Raw genomic sequence first — 18,226 nt, forward strand, 5'->3', positions numbered from 1 at the left:
ATATATATATATTTTGTATAAATATAAATTAACCTCTGCTCGTCAGTACAGATTAAAATCAAACATTAAAACATAATTAGCAAAATGTCATGCTTCAGTTGTTTCCTTTGTGTTCTATGACTTTATATTTTTGTGGGATTTTTTTATGTAAAGCACTTTGAACTGCTTTGTTGCTGAAATGTGTTATAAAAACCTAACTTGATTGAAGATTGAGTAAATTAAGAAATTAAAGCATTTTAATAAAAAAAACCAAATGATTAGATTAGGGATTCTGAATGACCAAGTCAAATATTTATTTTTTTTACTTTTGCAAACTGCTTATGCTTCCCCTGAAGAGATGTAGCCCTGGGCAGTCAGCCATCTGGAAAAACAAAACAAAACTGGGTAGTTAAAATTATCTTCTGTCTTTTTTGGCCAAGCCAATACATAATCATTTTAGATTCATTTCATTGGCCTTTTTAGTTTTTCATGTCTCTGTTTAAACCTCGTTGAACTCCATTTATTGCTGCATCATTCAAACCTCCACATTGCTTGGTTGTCTTTACATTTATCTGGTTGATTTATTGTCCTTTTTCTAGTTTCTTCTCTTGATTTTGCAAAAGCAGAACCCAATCATCCCTTGAAATAAAGCTCATATACTTGCTAAATTATATGACAATTATATGACAGCCACGTTTATCTCAGTCCAGTCCAGAGCTGGCCCTGGTCCAGAGCTACAGACAGTTTTAGTTGCAATGCCAATAAATGGTTGCAGCTGCTTCAAATGCTTCCACACCAGCTGTTGACTTGACCAAGGGGGCGACCAGCACCACAGATTATCTGTTTCTGCTAGTTTGAATTACCAGAATTGCTCACGGATCCAGTAAAAAGCTATTAGTGTTAGTGTTGGCTTGGGGAAGATTCTTGGCCAGGGATCCGTCTGACTTTCTCTGGCTCCTTTCCCAATAAACAAAAGACCTTCACTCAACAGAACCGTCACCGTTGCCTCCAACTTTGTTCGGCCTCATTATTTTCAACTCAATCACTCAACTGTTTGCTCTTTTCTTCTGGAGCTCCATAAAAAATGTACTGCTTGTTGCGTCTTTTTTCCATTTCCATGATTAAGATTCAGGAAGGTCTGGATTTAAGTATTTAATTCAAGGTCATGCAATCTCGCATGAAATATTAAAAGTGCTTCTGGTGTGTGGTTCTCTCTCTGTGCGCGTGTGTGTGTGCGTGTGCGCGCGTGTGTGTGTAGCTTGCTGAGGAAAATAAGTGGAGGCAGCTGCCAAGTGGAGTGTTGACCACAGCCGAAGCTCGCCCCAACGCGTACATCCCCCTGGACGACCCCCTCGGTCTGCCCGTACCCTTCGGACGCTTCGCGCCCGTCAAACCCCGCCCACAGGGGGCCTACATGAGGAATTATCGCAATCTGACAGTGAAATCCTGGAACTTTTAGAGGGAGGAAAAAAAAAAAGAATCTTGGCAACATTTAAATTTCTCTGTCTTCTTTCAGTTTCACCGGTATTCCTTCGTTCCCATATCTTTTCTGGAAGTGCTTAATGTAAAAGCGAAAGTATGACATCGAGTGTTTTGTTAGCATAATGTTCCCCTGTATGATTTCACAATCGCCACACTGCCTAGCAACACATCAGCACCGCTCAGACCTCCTCTCCCTCGAAGATGAGATTAATTTCTTAAACTATTCCCACACATTCTTCGGCTTTGTTGTTGTTTCACCCTTCACGGTCGTAATCTTTAAAGAAATTGCAACGGGGTCTGTCTGAGCTTCACGACGACCGGCAAGCCTGCGCGGCGCTCGAAAATGATAAATCTGGAGAGGAAGCGGAAGCAATGAAAGAGCATGAAGAATGACAAAGAGAGAGGAGAATTTAAATGAAGGTGACGGAGAGCTGGAGGAGGCGGTAGAGGAGATTCAAAGTTAAAATGGGATGAATCAGAGGGCTGCAAATTGGGTGGAGAGTTCAAAATTTGGGGGAAGTGGGCGCTTCATGCCAAAACATGAAGTTGAGCCTTAAAACGGCAACGTCTGCCATAAATAAATCAAATCAATTTGTTAAACCCAGAAATTCCCCCGAATTAACGAGCAGACGCCTCTGATGGCTGGTGAGTTGATGTACGAGTCTGTGGAAAGAGAAGATGTGCAGGAGGAAAAGTCCTGAAACAGCTGGTGTGCACCATGTCAACCCTGACTGGTGCTGCTAGCAGCATGAGTCAACTTCCTAAGAAGAAACCAAGGGACAAGTGTGTGTGTGTGTGTGTGTGTGTGTGTGTGTGTGTGTGTGTGTGTGTGTGTGCATGTGTGTGTGATCATCCATTGCAGATTCACGCTGGAAGCTGTCAGATTAACTTGGCCCCAAACTGTTCGGCTGCTACATAACACCGGCAGCATAAGAGTGTGGATGAGACCATTAGATGGAGAAGGACTATTTACACTTAAAGATTCACATGTATGATTTTAATGTGAAATGTCACACGAGTGTTAAAACGCAGAGGGTTGGTCTTTCCGTAAATATGACTTATCTTGCGAAATCCCTGCTCCTACTTTTTGACTTCATTGAAAGTCAGCCCAGCCTTTTAAACTATACCAGGTTAATGGGTGTGTTTATGTGAACTTTTAGCAATTTTTTTCTTGTGAGGTCAGACACTAATGTTGGACGAGAAGGTCTGGCTCACAGTGTATGCACTAATTCATCCCAAAGGTGTCCCATTAGGTAAAATTCAGTTGTCTGTGTTAACATTGTCCTTTTGGACCTTCATTAAAAAAGATGATGAAAATCAGTATTTACATTCCAGTTTTAATCCAGTTTTATGAGCATGCATGGTCTTAAAAAATATGAATCGGTTTAAAAAGAGTTAAGGAGGTACTTCATCAAAGCAAAAACACTTTAAAAACTGGAAACATTCAACCAAAAAAAAAAGAAAAAGAATCATTTACAGCTACTGCTTTGTGGGGGTTGATTATTTAAGCCACATGCTTCCACCTCTCCTTTAACCCGGCTCCATCTTAATTCAAAAACTAAATCCTGCAGGAAAGTTTGAATCTGCCTCCCCGTGTTTACACGTTCTGCTAAAAGGCTGCCGTACAAATCTGTGTTGAAATCAGACTTGATGTGTGGCAGACCACATCGAGCCTCTCTGTATGCGAAGCCTTTTGTCGGCTGGTGATGAAGCTGATGGGATGCAGCAGCATTACAGGAAACACACAGGAGGAGGGGGTACAGAGCGCGTGTGATTTATAAATACAGTTAACGTTCGATGGTCGTAATCGAACAAAAAAAAAAGATTAGCAGCTCCTAGGTCTTGATTTAGATTTAGATAAAAAAGCTTCATAAAGCTTGATTTCATAAAGCTTGACTTTTTCGTTTTGTTGATTTGAATATTGTTGAATTTATTTTAATATTAAACTTAAGACTACCATTCTAATTTATTCCAGTGAATAAAAAAAAACACTTGCACTCTAAATAGTTTCATTGCACACATAGTGATCAGTTTCAAGCCTTTATTTTGATAACTTTTGATGTCATCAGAGCACTAGCTGATAACATGCCTGCATTTACTTCAAAGCCCCTCTGAGACAAGCGGGCATTAATGTGGCTCGTCCAGCGTTTTCTCTTGCCCTTTTTCTTCCACTCAACTTTCCATTCATGTGCTCGGATACAACCAGCTTCTTTATTGATAACAATGGATTTTCAATGGATAACAATGGATAACGTGTCAGTGGACAACTGTCAAGAGAGCAGACTTCCCGGTGTGTTTGTCGGATTATCCCGCATCGTAATCAAAAATCAGACATGCATAAAGTGCTAAAAAGATTTTATTGTGAAATGTATATATATTTTTGATTCATGTGTTTTACATAGACACCCTGTACTCCAGCAGTGTACTGTTAGAATAAACGGTAAGACAGAAATTTGGATTAAGACAGTTCAGCTGATAACGAAAAAAGTTGAGCTTTTAATAATATTTGGATTTTAAAAATATATTCTCAATCATACATTTTTTTGGTATTGCCCTCACTGTAAGCCATAATAAAGTGATTAGAAATAAATAGTTGAATTGTGTGTGTGTCTATATACACTTTTTAAATGGAATTGAAATAATTTAACTTTACAATTATATTCTGAAGTATTAAGATGCATCTTTGTTGCAGTTCTTTCTTTTGTGAATTGCACTAAGATGTTCCCTATAATCCCTCTGTTCCCCGCAATAATTTTTCATTTAACAGCGCGATCCTGTTCATGACTTCTCCACTCGACTCTCATTTTCCAACATCAATCCATTTCATGCCTTCAAGGCCCAGTTAGACATTTACTCTTCCTTAAACCGATTTTCCTCCTCATCTATTTTTCTTTCTCTCTCTCTTGCTCTCTCTCCATCCGTCTCGCATCCTTCGTCGCCCTTCCAGCCGCTTCATTTTTCCTCAAAGCCCAGCTGGATCAGCGTCTGCATCAGAGCCGACTCCTCCACAAACCTGGCATCCACGTTTTCCTTCTCCTCGAAAGGGTTCAGAGCTGTTCAGGAGTTAAGACGGGAATAAATGACATCTTCACTTCCTGTTCCTAAAGCTTCTTTAAAGGCCTTTCCTGCAGGATATAGAGGTATACTCTACCTTGTGACTCGATATCAGAGAGCATTTTTGCCAGATAGGTTAGAGGAAGAAACTCGGGTCTGAAGCTGGGTTTCTCTCGCCCAGCAAATACAAATCCCTGAGGAGAAAGATTAAAAGAAAAAAAAAAAAAATATATATATATATATATATATATATATATATAGAAGTTTTTTTCGTAAGATACAAATTCAGACATATCAGCAGCACCTGAGAAAATTCCCCTAAACTGGTCTTACAGATAAAATTGGCTCCTGATATGTCACTAGCGTATACTCCGCTATGAGACATTCTACAGGAAATGCATCACACAGTTTTTTCCATGTTACCTTATTCTTGCTGTGTTTCTCCAGCAGCGTCTTGACATAATCTCTGGAGATTGAGGCTGAGCTGACAGGATGATCCCACATATGGTAGATCCTTTGCTCCATAGGCTACACACACACATACACAGAAAACACTTTACATTTTAGGCATGTAGCTCACACTTTCTACAGAAACGGAGGGAGAAAGAGAGATTCCCTGAAGGCTGTGAACAGCTGTCCCTTTCTATTCCACCAAATGGAAAGCGGCAGCATTATCGAAGGGTGGACTGCTAATGAGGGGTCTTGGGGAATTTGTACTATTTTTAGGGTTTCAAAAAAAAAAAAGGCACAACAGTCATAAATCACACAAAAAAAGGGGGAACTACAGTGGGATGATTACTTATTCTTCTTCAGTACACTAGCAAAAACTTTTAACAAAAAGTTATCCAATTAACTCAAATGTATTCATTTTCAGCTCTTGCACTTTTAACATTTGATTTTCTCATCAAGTTTTAGAACATTATTTTGTTACCAAGTTTAATAACGTTTAGTTAAATATTGCACAACTGCCAAATTTAACAAAGTATGTAACCAGCTGCATTGTTTATATTACTAAAGTTTTTTTTCTTCTATTTGTTACACAATTGATTTTTCCTCTTTTGGTTAAAACTGTACTTTTCACAATACACACAAACAAGTAGGCAACATCACAAGAAGGCTACATAAAATTTTCATTGTCTTTTAGATTTTTAAAGTAAGCCTCTACCCATAAATTTTTGAAGTTAGAACAGGTCTGTCTCTACAGTGCATTGTTTTGTATTTTGAGTACCAAACTTGTTCTGGTTTACATTATCCATTCACTCCAGTCGTTTTGCCCAAGTGCCTTTCCTGGTCCCCTAACAGCTGTTTCTCATTAGTTAATCAGTACACCTGCTACTGATTCAATAATCACACTTCTCTAATGACATAAAGCTTTTTGAGTTTAGGTCTAATTTGGTTGCCTTTGATCTACTTTGACTCTTCCTTACCACCATTATATCGACCATTGTCAGAGCTAAAGCCCACCTTGTTGTAAATATCCAAACACCGTTTCAAAACTAATTTGACCCTCGTCAAAAGTTACATGTTTCAGTGATTTTATTCATTCATTTCTATCATTCAGCTGTTGCGAAGTCCTTTTAGTCTGAGGTTGCAAATAGCTAAGTTCACTAAGTTGCTAACCTCTTTCTTGCATATTTCGTCACTTTTGCCGGTAGTAGAACTTAATGGTTCAGTCAGTTTGACCTTTTTTAAAAAAAAAAAAAAAAGTTAAACACATTTGTATTGGACATTGTATTAGCTGGCTGAGTTTCTCACAGTGCAAAACCTCTACAGTGGAGAAATAAATGCCTCCTCCTTTGCCTCAGATGTGTGAGGCTGTGTCTGAGTTTCTGCTGCCTACCAAACTCACTCAACAAAAGTCTGATGGACAGGAAATGCACCAGAGATGCAAAACACTCGACATTCCTCCAATCACGTTGCGGATGAAACGCGCAAACACACGCGCGCGCGCACACACACAGAAGCACATGGAAGTTACACAAGAGTCTGAGCACCCAGAGTCACCTCATGCTCCAGAAAGCCTTTCTCAGTCTGAACACCAAGTGGTTACACAAATATTATGAGACATGCTTGAGGAAAACGAGGTCTTGGTTAATTGAAGTTAGTTTGGGAGAAAGAAACTCTTATCAACTTCCTGTTTAGAGTCTTTATTCTGAACATAGTTTGATTAGTTTAGTTACTTTCTAAACTGATCAAAAATCTTAATGATTGATTTGGTCACACATCAGTACCTTGGGAAGTCTCTTAAGTACGCCGAACTTCAGTCGCTCGTTGGCTTCACTGTTGTCCAAATCTAAACGAAAAGGAAATTATTTATGAATTTATTCATAATCCAAGATCCCGTTGACATATAAAATCACAAACATTGAAAAGAAAAAAAAACGTAGCTAAAATTAAACAGGTTAAAGATTTAAAATGACTCAAATTTTAATCCAATATGAAAACACCCATGTATAATGTAGGTAGTGCTGATGTTTTCTTTTCTACAGTAAATAAGTTCTGGGAGAAATTATGTCTAAAGACGTTTCAGGACCACTTGAATGAAATCAAGTCTTTTGACTTTCGGAGCTGAGTCAAAAAGTAAAGAAAAGTAAAGTGCTGTTGTGTTTTCTACGTCGATATAATTTGTAACCTATCTGTCCTGTTGCTATGGCAAGACTCAAACACAGTAAGAATTGTAATCTGAGGGAAACCACTTTCGTTGGTCGTACATAATTCAAATACTTGAATTATTAACTGTCTGGAAATCGGACTTGAATTATTTAAATTGCATAAAATAACGGAAACACGGCCACCGATGTCCCATCTGAAGACGACCCTGCAATGAAAGCACAAATGATAACTAATATTCCTTAAACATTCTCACTGCAGGAATTTGTCACAACTGCATTGCCTTCTCCTTTTCAACCTGCCGGCAACGAGACTTTTTGTTTCATCTCAAATTATGTAAAATATGGGGGAAAATAAATCAAAGTAGTTCGAGGTCTGCGCCCAGCCTCAAGGAAGACCCGTCCTCTGGGGTTATTCCTGGTGATTAGAAGTAGAAGGATCACACCTGAACAACCAATTACCAGAAAGTAAATGGTGGATCCAATTGATACACGGATATCTGATTAATCCCAGAGGAACGTTGAAGCACAGGAGCCCCGAAGACTTCAAAGTCTTCAAGTGATGCACTAGTGCGGACGACGAATTTCGCAAGGACGACAAAAACAGAGCAACTCTTTTTAAATTATACCACTTCTTAAAATTACAACACGAAACAGGACAAAAAACCAACAAATGAACGAATGAGAAAGAAGTTACTGTTAGTCTGAAAAGGGTTACAAAGGCTGTTCGAAGGTTTTGGCACTACAATGAGGTTGCACTATTTAACTAACAGCAACACTCGCCAGAATGTAGTGAAAGTTTAATGGGAAATGCTCGGCTTTTGGGAATGTCTGCTGCTTTTCAGTGTTTATGCGACAGAACATACTGTGTACTGTTATAGTCTGAATTGCGCATAGTGTGGCTAAGTGGAGGGCATCAGGTGCAACAGCTTTTAAAGCTGTTGCACATTGCTTCATCAGCTGGTAGGCATCAAAGTTTGGCAAAAGAAAACAGGAAGACTCACAAATATAATTTAACTCGAGTTAAAGTTCTGGATCAGGTTGGTGAATGATACGTAAACAAGTGTGCACAAAAAGGGATTTAATTTAATAGTTTTTAGTTTTCTTAAATATGTATATCTTACAGCGTGCCTTTCAACAAGACCTGCTTTTGTGGTCATCTGCTTAGATGGGTCTCTTGGTTTTCAGAGGAAATTCAAAAAGTAGAATAAGCCAGGTGGCTGTGGTTGACCGAAGCATCAACAGGTGTTTAGAGTGTCAACAAGAGAAAAACCTGCTGATGTGAAAGTACAAGTTTTAGTAAACTGACAAACTGAATGAAACGGAAATATCTCAGCAACACCTGTAAGTTTTCTTCATACTGAGATTAAACCACAATAAGACAACAGTCAGAAGTCGTGCAAACATGAAGACACCAGAAACTTAGACATTTAAAAACTTGTAAAGATCTCCTCGCTGTTGAGCATCTCACCATCTTTCTGAAAGAACAGCTCTCAACTGGACAACGACGATAACATACTCCCCCAGATTAGGTATTGTTGGCTTCTAACGTCAAAGGTAACAACTTGGGAACGATGAAAAGACGATTTCAACATGACTATTTGTACCTGAGGTACCAGTATCATCACCTGAAGCTCGTTCTAGTTCTAAAGAAAACCTTCGGTGTTGTGACAGTAAAGTAATTCTGTGTCTTTTGCAAACTGTGGTTGCATAACCAAAGTTAAGCCCCTGTAATCAATAATGCTGTCATGAATTACATAGCAAGACCACAAACCACTAGTGCGACACCTTCTGCAGAATAAGTTAATGCCCTTCTTAGACGAACGACGCATTCGCTCAACTGTAGCCTGACAACAGACACAGCTCTGTAGCTTCTACCTTTCATTTCTCTTCCACAATGGAATGTGTCACTGAAACCTTCTCTAACGCCAACCACTCCACCTCTGGAACGTCTCTGTTCTTCAGTCATCCGTCGTACGTCGCCGCCGCCGTGATCGCTGTGCTCAGCTGCCTTCTGGGAATCCCGACCAACGTCCTCGTGATCGTGAAACTCAGCAGCCACCTGCGAGGCTCCTCCATGACGAAGCGCCTCATCTTCAACCTGGCTCTGTCGGACCTGCTCTCGCTGTTCTGCTTGGTGATCGCCGGGGCCGTTTTTGCCACCGGGCCCCATTTGGCGCACGGACTGTGTCAGCTTTTCTTTTTCATCTTCTTATTCTGCATCACCTCCAGCTCCAACATCCTGATGCTGATAAGCGTTCAACGTTACTACCAGGTACGCAACTCCAAACTTTACCGTTGTTGGAAAACGGACAACAGGTTGAAGATATTTAGCAGCGCTAACGCGCTGTTACTGCAAAACTAAGAAATAATTATTTTCAGTCTGTCGTACTTGGAGAAATATAGGTAACCACACTGCTTGTACTTCAGAAGATAAGTAAAATAAATGCACCCTGAATATTGTGTGTAAGTAGATATCTAAAGCTTTTTTTTCCCTTCCTAGATTCTTCATCATGCCAAGTGGCAAAAAGTGGCCCGAGCATGGCAGCGGGTTTTACTCTGCGGTGTGTGGATACTCGGGGCCCTGCTGCCTCTCCCACCTGTGCTTTCTCTGACGGATAAGAACAGCGAAGACGCCGACAAGACGTCCTGTAGGAACAAAATGATCACACCGCAAGCCGAGGTGGTCTACGTCGCCGTAGCGATATCGGCTCAACTTGTGGTGCTGGTGTTTTACCTAAAGCTTGTGAGAGGCGTCAGGAAGGTTCAGATGTCTGACAGGAAGAAGCAAAAGATCAACAGGCTGTTCACTCGGATCCTTGCCGTCTCTCTAATAGACTTTTTGCCGTTGTTTGCTCGACTTGTGGCCGTTGCCGCCCATTTTAAGTGTTCAAACACGTTGTCCCAAGTCAGCAGGAATCTGACGTCTATCGAGTGTTTGTACTTTTTAAACCACTGCCTGAACCCCCTGCTGTATTTCTTTGCTTCTCGGCATCAGCTAAGAGACAGAGAGAAAAAGAGAAAGCTCTTCCTCATGGCTCTTAATGACAGTTCTTAACAAGATCCTTGGATATCTGTGCTGTGCTATTCAACCTTTACACATTTTTAATTTATAAAGAGGTATTAACACTGTTACAAAAAAAAATCCCTGTGGCATATAGATGACTTTTTTGTGGATTTATCTACCTTTTTTTTTTCGGTAAAGACATGTTTTACTATTAAAAATGTTTGAAGGCTGGACATGCATTCTGTATTTTCTTTATTTGCTTATTCCGTGTTTTTCCCAAAAATATCAAATCCCAAAAATAGTTGAACATTAACTTTAAAGTCCCCTTTGCCAGCACTCTAATTGTGAGTTACCTTCGTTTATTCTCCGTTAGAATCAGATTCTGGCTTTTCCGCCACCCGTCACTCATATTTAGGAGACATCTTAAAACGTTATACATTCCTCTGTAAACACTAGAAACTTTAACATTTTTAATTAAGCGGGTCTCTCACAGAGTCAGAATTTGCTAGAGGATTTTTCCTTGTTTAAAGTCGGTCTTTCCTTTCCACTATTGCCACATGCTTGAAGAGCGTAAAAGTCAGTGACTCAATCAGTTTGGCTTCCATAAAATGGAAACATTTTACTAAACTGAACTTGATTGAACTTTGAGTGTGTATTCTGAAGAATCAAACGAGTTTGTCTCTGGTTATTTTCACGCTTCTTTTGAAAATAACCAGAGATCAAATGAGTTCTATGAATGACAAACTGCCTTGGAAGAATTAAATTAAGGTAAGCGAAAATTGTAACTGAACAGTTTGTGTGTCACAAAGATGCAATTTGTTATGGAGCTTCGTCTGACATTGATTGAATGAATACGGCATTAAAAGAAACGCCTTTTTGATAGAACGGAGGACGTTTGCAAATGGAAATCCTTGAAAGAAGCTAACTTCAAAACTGTTCTGAGTACCGCAGGTGATCTACTTTCACCCCCCTCCCCTTAAAAATGCATATTTATACACAAACCTGTCATGAGACGAGACACAAAGGTTTCAGTGAGCTGCAGGAAACCGTGGTCAATGTACTGTAGAAAGGTTTGATGAGGTAGGCAACGAACAGCAAACACAGCAAACAGGGTGTGATAGCCTGGAGAAACAAACCGATGAAATGAGAAAACAATGAAAGGGGGTGGTGGGGGTGAGACTGAAATATTCACAGAGTAAAGCCGACGTCGTGGAACGCATTTCATGCAATGTATTGCGGGCCAAAATTTGTGAAACATCTCCTTCCGAGACCTCATTTTAAAATTAAAGTTTTACTCCTGAGTGACGGAAAAAAAAAAGAAAAAAAAATGAAAGAATTATGTGGCAAACACTGTGAAATTAATTCAAATGAGTGAAAATGCATTCCCGTCCTCCCGGAGCTTCGTCAGCGTTCTGCTAATGCACAATTCTGTCTCGCCTCACTGGGGGGACACGTGTTTTTTTGTTTTTTTCTTTGTGGCTCGCACAAGAAACGGGATTAGAAGAGCAAGTAAAACGGCGATCCGGATTGTACCAGGTGGGAGAGGCAGGCAGAGGCTCTGGGTGCACTCCAGGATCCGAAGCATGAAGTGAAATACGGCCCACTCGGCCGGGCCGCCCTTCGTCGCCCTGGACACCAAATAGCAAATTAAAAAGAAAAAAAAAAAAAAAAGAATTGAGAGGATTATGCAACTTTCACACATGGGAAGGAAACGTGGAAGTCAACAACTTCCACGTGTAAACACAGCAACGCTATTTGAGTCTGTTCAAAGTTTTCAAAAGAGGAAGTTGGACCACTTACAAGCACAACACATGAGGCCCAAGTTTGTACTTCAGCCAGGCTGATTCCAGCATGTGTCTGATGAGCTCCAGCTAAATACAAACACACACACACACACACATTTTAGTGGTTTGACAAAGACATGCTCCATTAGATTTCAATAAAATGTTGCCCTCAGACAAAATCAGTCGCCTGGAAACTTTACAGAACGCCATCATTTTGAACCGACGCCCGCTAACTAAACTTTATGTTTTCAGACAGGTGTTATTTGTATCATTTCTTGATTATTCTGGTCTTGAAGTATCAAACTCAGGTTGAACTCGACAGTCCAGAAAAATATGGTTAATCACAGTTAATTTGTTGTTTAATGATGGGCTTAATTCCTTTTCCCATGTGGGTTGGTTTTAATAGCCTTTATCCCTTCATAAAGGGTATTTTGCATTTACTCAGGTTACTTTTGAAAGCGTTGCACTGAGTAACGCTCACCATGTGAGCTTGTCTCCCCACGCGCCAGCCTCCCGAACAATAACAGGAAGACAGTCTGCCTCATCCACATCCTGAACACCAGTGGGAAACCTGTTCCTTTTGCCAGCGGCAACATCCTCCTGTGACCTTAGGGTGGAAGTTTCAATTAGCTGCTCTTATGTAACAGATGAGCTCCAAAAAAATTAAAAAAAATAAAAGTTTCTCCGGGCCCATTTTCTTCTTTTCACAGCTTTCTCTCCAATTCCCCTACGGAAGTTGAAGTTTTTCAAAAAAAATCATGAGACGTGAACTCACAGCTAGATATTAAGTATTCTGTTGTACTTCACATTTATAGTTATGTGAGTTCTTATACTACATAGAAAAAAGAAGCTAAATGATCACAAATAAAGTTTTTCTTGGAAATACTTTCAGTTCAGTTTATTTTATAATTGTTTTGGAATAAACTGTCATTAATTTCGATTATTTCCACACAAAAAAGATCTGAATTCAAATGTTAGCTTTTTTTTTTTTTTTTTTTTTGACATTCAGTTTGAGATTATGCTTCTGCTATACGAGTTTAATATTATTTGCACATCTTTACCCAAGGTACCAAATAAGTGTGGATGATGCTGTGAGTACAACGCTTGCTGGCATTGATCACAGACAAACTCTCAAGCCATAAAGGAGAAAAAAACATCCCAAGCAGTCGCAGCCTCACAATGAATAAATCTGATTTGACTCTCGGTAATGAATTAAAATCTATGCTAAGCAGTTTGTCTTAAACGGTAAACCTCCTGCGCCAAAATGCACCAACCTTCGCCACAGAACAACTTCTCATTTACAGAAGCCGGGACGTCGCGGCCAGTTTCCTTTTAATTGCATTGCTGTAAAATATGTGTGCAATTTATACTCCGCAATTAGCAGGTTATTCTCTTTCCGAGCTGTTTGTTGCATCTGGGGCGGGAAAATAATAAATATCGGTGACGATAATGTCGAGTGCAGCCGTAATCTATCAGAGCTGAAACTTCTCTGGGTCTTAAAAGCTGTAATCTATTTCAGCCCCCCCCGTCCTCCCCCAATCCTCCTGTGTCAATGCAGCCATTAGTCTAAATAAGCACCAGCAAAAAAGGGGGACATGCTCTTTATTTGTAGAGGAGTACTTTTTTTTTTTTTTAAACCGTGACTCAGCCCGACTGCAGAACAAGCCCCGAAGTTTGTCAACTGTGCTTAAAATAAAGTGACCCCAAAAGGCTGTTTCTGTTTGAATAAGTCTGTCTCCATCTCTCTTCCACTCTGCTGGATAAGCCCAGTAATCACCTCGTGTGTCTGAGCCGGAGCGAGGCCAAAAGCGATTACACAGGTACCTATTTTTGCTCCCGTTCAGCAGGATGTCGAAGGCGCGGGGTTAAAAATCCATGAGCCCTGTCGCAGCAAAGGGAGGATTTCTTCTTCCTCCTCTCTGTTCCTATTTTACCTCCGCAAGACTCAAAACCTGGCACATTCTGCTTTCTATTCAATCCGAGCCTTACCCTTGGCCTGATTTATACCGCCGCATTGATATATGCCGTATGTCTACTTTCAGCACCTCGAAACCATGGAGGGATTTACCTCGGTGGAATATTAAAACCTGACTTTACAGAACCAATGGTCCCGGTGAGACGCAGGACAAAAAGGGTTGGTGTCTCCTTTTCCTTGGTTATGCAAATGAAAGCATCTCCTGCGTTCCATCCATCAAAATAAGAAAACATTAAAAAAAAAAACTTAAAGAGAAGTGCATTTTGCACGGTGTCAAAACACTTCCATTTATTCATTTGTTTTAAATGTAAACCATTTAAGTGTCTTGAGATAAATCCTCTTAATAGCTGTTCGCACCATTACAAATAGCCTTCCACTGAATGTGTGTTGACTCTAAGCTCTCTGATGTTGACTTTAGCGGCTTTGAAGAAACCGCCGCCTCAGAAAATATGCAAATTAAAGCCAAATGTAGAAACCCTGACAGGAAGGTGCCTTGAAAAACTCGCAGGTTCCTCCTCTGCCTTTTTGAGGCTTCATTTATCGGCTGCAGTTCAGCCCAACATCGCGGCATCAAAAGACTGGCAATGTCTGAGATGACATATACTAATGGACTGACTGGAGGACTATACCGCAGTTTCCGCATCGCTCCGCATCCAACTGGGTTCACACCTTTGACATGGCGGCTCACGAAATCACAACTTAGTCCCGTTTCCTGTGACTATTTCTATTATGTGTAGAAATATCTGTGTTTCATTTCCATTTTTCTTCTGTCGTATTTTAAATTGGCTTCTCTTATTTCGGACATCTGCAGTCAGTCAGTGAAGGCTCTTGCGTGAACACATTGATCTATCACATACTCGGTAAAACTCGTCTTTCTCATCAATTAAGCAAAACAAAATTTGTGCTAGGAAAGCATTACATTTTTGAATAAGTATCAAATTTTTTTGTAAAAACACTCTGGTGTGTTTTCATAAACTGTGCACTGTAGATACACATTTTTAGAGATATCCAATGTAGACATTAGAAGTCCACTCCCCGTTGCTGAACACACAAATGACAGTACATCATAAGAGACACATAGAACAAGCAACCAGACACACACACACACACACGTACATGCACACACACTCAAAACTAAAAGTTATTCAGAAAGATTATTGTCAAACTGCAGGAAAACTTATAAACTCTGCAAAAAGTTTGGGATTTGAACCTGTAACTTTAAAACCTTCAATTTAAAAATGCTGACAATTGTTCCACTTAAATAAACCCCTAAAGATAATCCTGTGCTGTGTCTACACATAATGAACATTTCTTTAGTTCAACACATGTAAAATCACAAAGCATAACACTATTTGTAAGACTCTTAACAGTCTTAACACAACTTTTGTTATTAATTTTAAAGCTTAACTCATTTTAAAACACTCTGCGTAACTCTGTTTCATGGTCAGGTGAAAGAACTGAGAGGAACTTACTGCATGCTGAATGTAAAAAAAAAAAAAAAAAAAAAAAGACATTTATATAGTTATATAAAAAATACAATGTACTCTATTTCTCAAATGCCATTGTCTGGTGAAGTCTGAGTCCACAGATGCTAGAAGCACTTTGCATTTCAGGTCCTGGGAAACTCATCCTAAAAATAGAACTTAAAATCCACCTCTAAGGTTCTATATACTTAAAAAATCACCCAGGCTAAGTACGAATCATACAAAATTCATACAGAGTTGCCTAATGTTGCTCTTAAGCTCCTGGTTTTCTCACCTCACTCCCTACTCATTGACCTCTGCCCATGTTTAGACCTTTCTGGCTGTAGGGTATTTGTCAGGCTAAAAGCTCTGGCCACTGGCCACAAGGGAGCCCTGACAAAGCCAAGCTTAAGCCCTGAAAAGTGACTCTGGAAGTGCTTTTGCCTCTGTGACACAATTACTTTTGGTCTACTAGAAGTGTGAACTTATCATACCTTGAATGAATTGTGGTTAGGTTTAGAAAATGACAGACAAAACGTAAGGTAATTACAGGGCATTGTAAAAGTCTTTCCCAACACGGTGACGTTAAACTTCAGTTGATTTTACATTTCATTATAGTGATTGGAAGGGAAATCGGACGTAGCCCTTACATTTTTCTCTTTTCTTTTCATTTTTAAGCTGAAAAGGAATCGCTGAAGCTCAGTGTCTTTAAACGAAGAGTAACTGTGAACAGTAATTTGCACCGGATCGTCATCCAGGATCATTCCGCCTTTAGCTCCCTTACCCCATTAACTCCGACCAGCTTCCTTGACGCTTCTCTATAAAAGCATCTCTACTGTAAAAATTCTAGCCCAGCAGTTTTTCAAAGAGTTTTCTTTTTATTATTATTATTAGTATTAGTTTTGCGCAAACATTTCTGCAAGGGGGGGAATTTGAAATAAATATAACTTCTACTTCAAAACCACTTTATCTTTGGCCATCTCACATGCGCGCACACACCCACCCACACACACACACACACACACACACAAAAAACATGCTCAGTGCATGTACCAGCTTGGCTACATAGTTGACCACCAGCGAGTCGATCTTCTTCTTCCCCAGTTGAGGCAGATATCTGTTGAGATGTTCTCGAAGTTTGTCGACTGTCTGCAAAAAATGCAAGATGCACACACACTCTCATTATTTTTCCAGGAAGTTAAGACATATTTGCATGCTTTATGCAGATATTTGAGAGCACTCGGCTCTGGGGTCAAATAGAGTTCACAATGGAGTTTTCCTTCAATTTCCAAAAGCAAATTCAATGGACGAGAGAGGGGGGGGGGGAGAACCTGTGAACGTGAAAGGACAAAGAGGCTAAAAGAGTCTAAGATGAGGAGGGGGATGTTGGCAGGGGGGGCAAATAAGTTTCAGGAAACGGATTGAAAGGCTGAAGATGATGTAAGTAGGACAAGTAATGGAGGGAATAAATGGAGTGAGATCAGAGGACTGGGTCATCCCAAGAATAGCTTAACTGAACTCTATTAAATTGAAGCTATCTGCTCTTTAAAAAACTATGCTGAGCAGAGGGAAAAGTCAAAGATATGAAATTGTCCATCAAACACAGCACGGTTTAAAAAAAAAAGAAAGGGGGAAAAAAAAAACCCAGCAGGACAAGGACCTTAAGATGCCTCTTTTGTTAGAGTCGATTCATTTGAAGCGTAACAGGAACTTCACTATAACAGATGACTGTAGCGAGGGAAATAACTGGTTGTCAGCATTACACTGTGGATTTTCAGTGATCTATATATCAACCTGTTCTTTTGTAAGGGGGTGAAGCTGCTGCACATTTCTCGTGCCGTCTCCGACACTGGGGAGAAAATTGACACGTTGGGATTCGAATTAACATGTAAAGAACATGAGATAAAAGAAAACAAATGTTGGGATTTAATTTTGTAAATTGAAATATCTTAGTAGTAGCTAAAGCAAATCAATGCCTAATGGAGATATAATCTAAATCAAAAAATAAAATGTCATAAATATTGAAGAATATAGATCTTCTAGCTAAAATAAAAACCCTACCCTACAAAGGATTCACTATTTTTTTTTTCTGAGTCACTAACATTGCTTTAGCGGTTCGCACCCTTGTCATATTAAAATCGGTAGTAAATCACACGAATGCAGCGGCATTATCACGGTGCAATCGCTAATGCTAAACCTTTTTTAAGGTTTAAACGACTGTGCAGCACATTGTCTTTCATCTTAACATTATATCTTTACTCTAATATTTTAAAAGGCAGCCGTTTGCTTCACCACCTCCTCAATTTTCGTTTGATATCGGCGCCAAAAAGAGGAACGGCATTTTTAGAAATGCGTCCCCGGTCGCCTGGTTCCGTCTTCAAAACAGGAAAAGAACTTCCCGAAATATGTATCCTGAAATTTGGAAGTACACCTTTGCCTAAAATAGCATGGTGGCATAATATTTTTACTTCAGGGAGGACTGTTGACGTGTTTTTTTTTTGTTTTTTTTAACATTGCGAGTGCAATCTTGTTGCCCTTGATGGGTTTTCTCACCAGGCCGATGAACGCCCTTTGTTGATGGTCCTCTTCTTGAAAAAGTGGCACCAGCTTTTTATCTACAGAAGGGAAAAAAAATACGCAAATATAAAAATGTGTTTTTGACGTAACTTCTGATGCTGACGCTTATTTGATATTATTGCAAGTAATAAGCTATCAGTAAAAAATTAGTTCGGAGGCGGGGTGGAAGCAATGCCCTTTGGCCAAGTTAATGAGACAAAAGAGATGATGACTTATTAATCAGAAGATTCATTTGGTGTATTTTTAATTAATTTATTTTTTTTTGCTTTAAAGATACATCTCTTAACGTCAGGGAT

General features: G+C 39.7%; 3 protein-coding genes across 8 annotated transcripts in view; 2 read left to right on the top strand and 1 right to left on the bottom strand.

Moving 5' to 3' along the window:
- Positions 1-18,226, top strand: part of ccdc146 (coiled-coil domain containing 146) — a 74,656-nt gene that overhangs the window by 52,477 nt on the left and 3,953 nt on the right. For 2 of the 4 annotated variants that reach the window (XM_008400969.2, XM_008400970.2), the window contains exon 25: positions 1,238-1,494. The exons of the other annotated variants lie outside the window; for them this stretch is intronic. In XM_008400969.2, coding sequence (XP_008399191.1) covers positions 1,238-1,438 — 201 coding nt within the window. In that variant the 3' untranslated portion in view covers positions 1,439-1,494. Of the gene's footprint in view, positions 1-1,237; positions 1,495-18,226 lie in introns of those variants that run through there. 4 annotated transcript variants of the gene reach the window in all.
- gsap (gamma-secretase activating protein) overlaps positions 4,410-18,226 on the bottom strand; it is a 29,790-nt gene continuing 15,973 nt past the window's right edge. For 2 of the 3 annotated variants that reach the window (XM_008400973.2, XM_008400972.2), the window contains 9 exons: positions 17,907-17,968; positions 16,407-16,502; positions 11,932-12,002; positions 11,665-11,759; positions 11,134-11,253; positions 6,747-6,808; positions 4,939-5,043; positions 4,613-4,709; positions 4,410-4,514 (listed from right to left, as the gene is read on the bottom strand). In XM_008400973.2, coding sequence (XP_008399195.1) covers positions 4,414-4,514; positions 4,613-4,709; positions 4,939-5,043; positions 6,747-6,808; positions 11,134-11,253; positions 11,665-11,759; positions 11,932-12,002; positions 16,407-16,502; positions 17,907-17,968 — 809 coding nt within the window. In that variant the 3' untranslated portion in view covers positions 4,410-4,413. The remainder of the gene's footprint in view (positions 4,515-4,612; positions 4,710-4,938; positions 5,044-6,746; positions 6,809-11,133; positions 11,254-11,664; positions 11,760-11,931; positions 12,003-16,406; positions 16,503-17,906; positions 17,969-18,226) is intronic. The other variant, XM_017302881.1, reaches the window with a different exon arrangement.
- On the top strand, positions 6,816-10,370 carry LOC103459436 (C-X-C chemokine receptor type 5-like). Its single transcript, XM_008400971.2, has 2 exons — positions 6,816-9,399; positions 9,628-10,370. Exons 1-2 carry the CDS (start codon positions 9,022-9,024, stop codon positions 10,180-10,182), a joined length of 933 nt encoding a protein of 310 aa, XP_008399193.1. The 5' UTR covers positions 6,816-9,021; the 3' UTR covers positions 10,183-10,370.

Source organism: Poecilia reticulata, linkage group LG23, assembly GCF_000633615.1.
Source record: "Poecilia reticulata strain Guanapo linkage group LG23, Guppy_female_1.0+MT, whole genome shotgun sequence".
Classification (NCBI taxonomy): domain Eukaryota; kingdom Metazoa; phylum Chordata; class Actinopteri; order Cyprinodontiformes; family Poeciliidae; genus Poecilia; species Poecilia reticulata.

What these genes read in the sequence shown, in the direction of transcription:
- LOC103459436 (XM_008400971.2), top strand. Translation starts at nt 9,022, where the DNA reads ATGGAATGTGTCACTGAAACCTTCTCTAACGCCAACCACTCCACCTCT. An exon ending in GCGTTCAACGTTACTACCAG is followed by an intron (nt 9,400 to 9,627) that starts GTACGCAACTCC and finishes TTCCCTTCCTAG; the next exon opens with ATTCTTCATCATGCCAAGTG.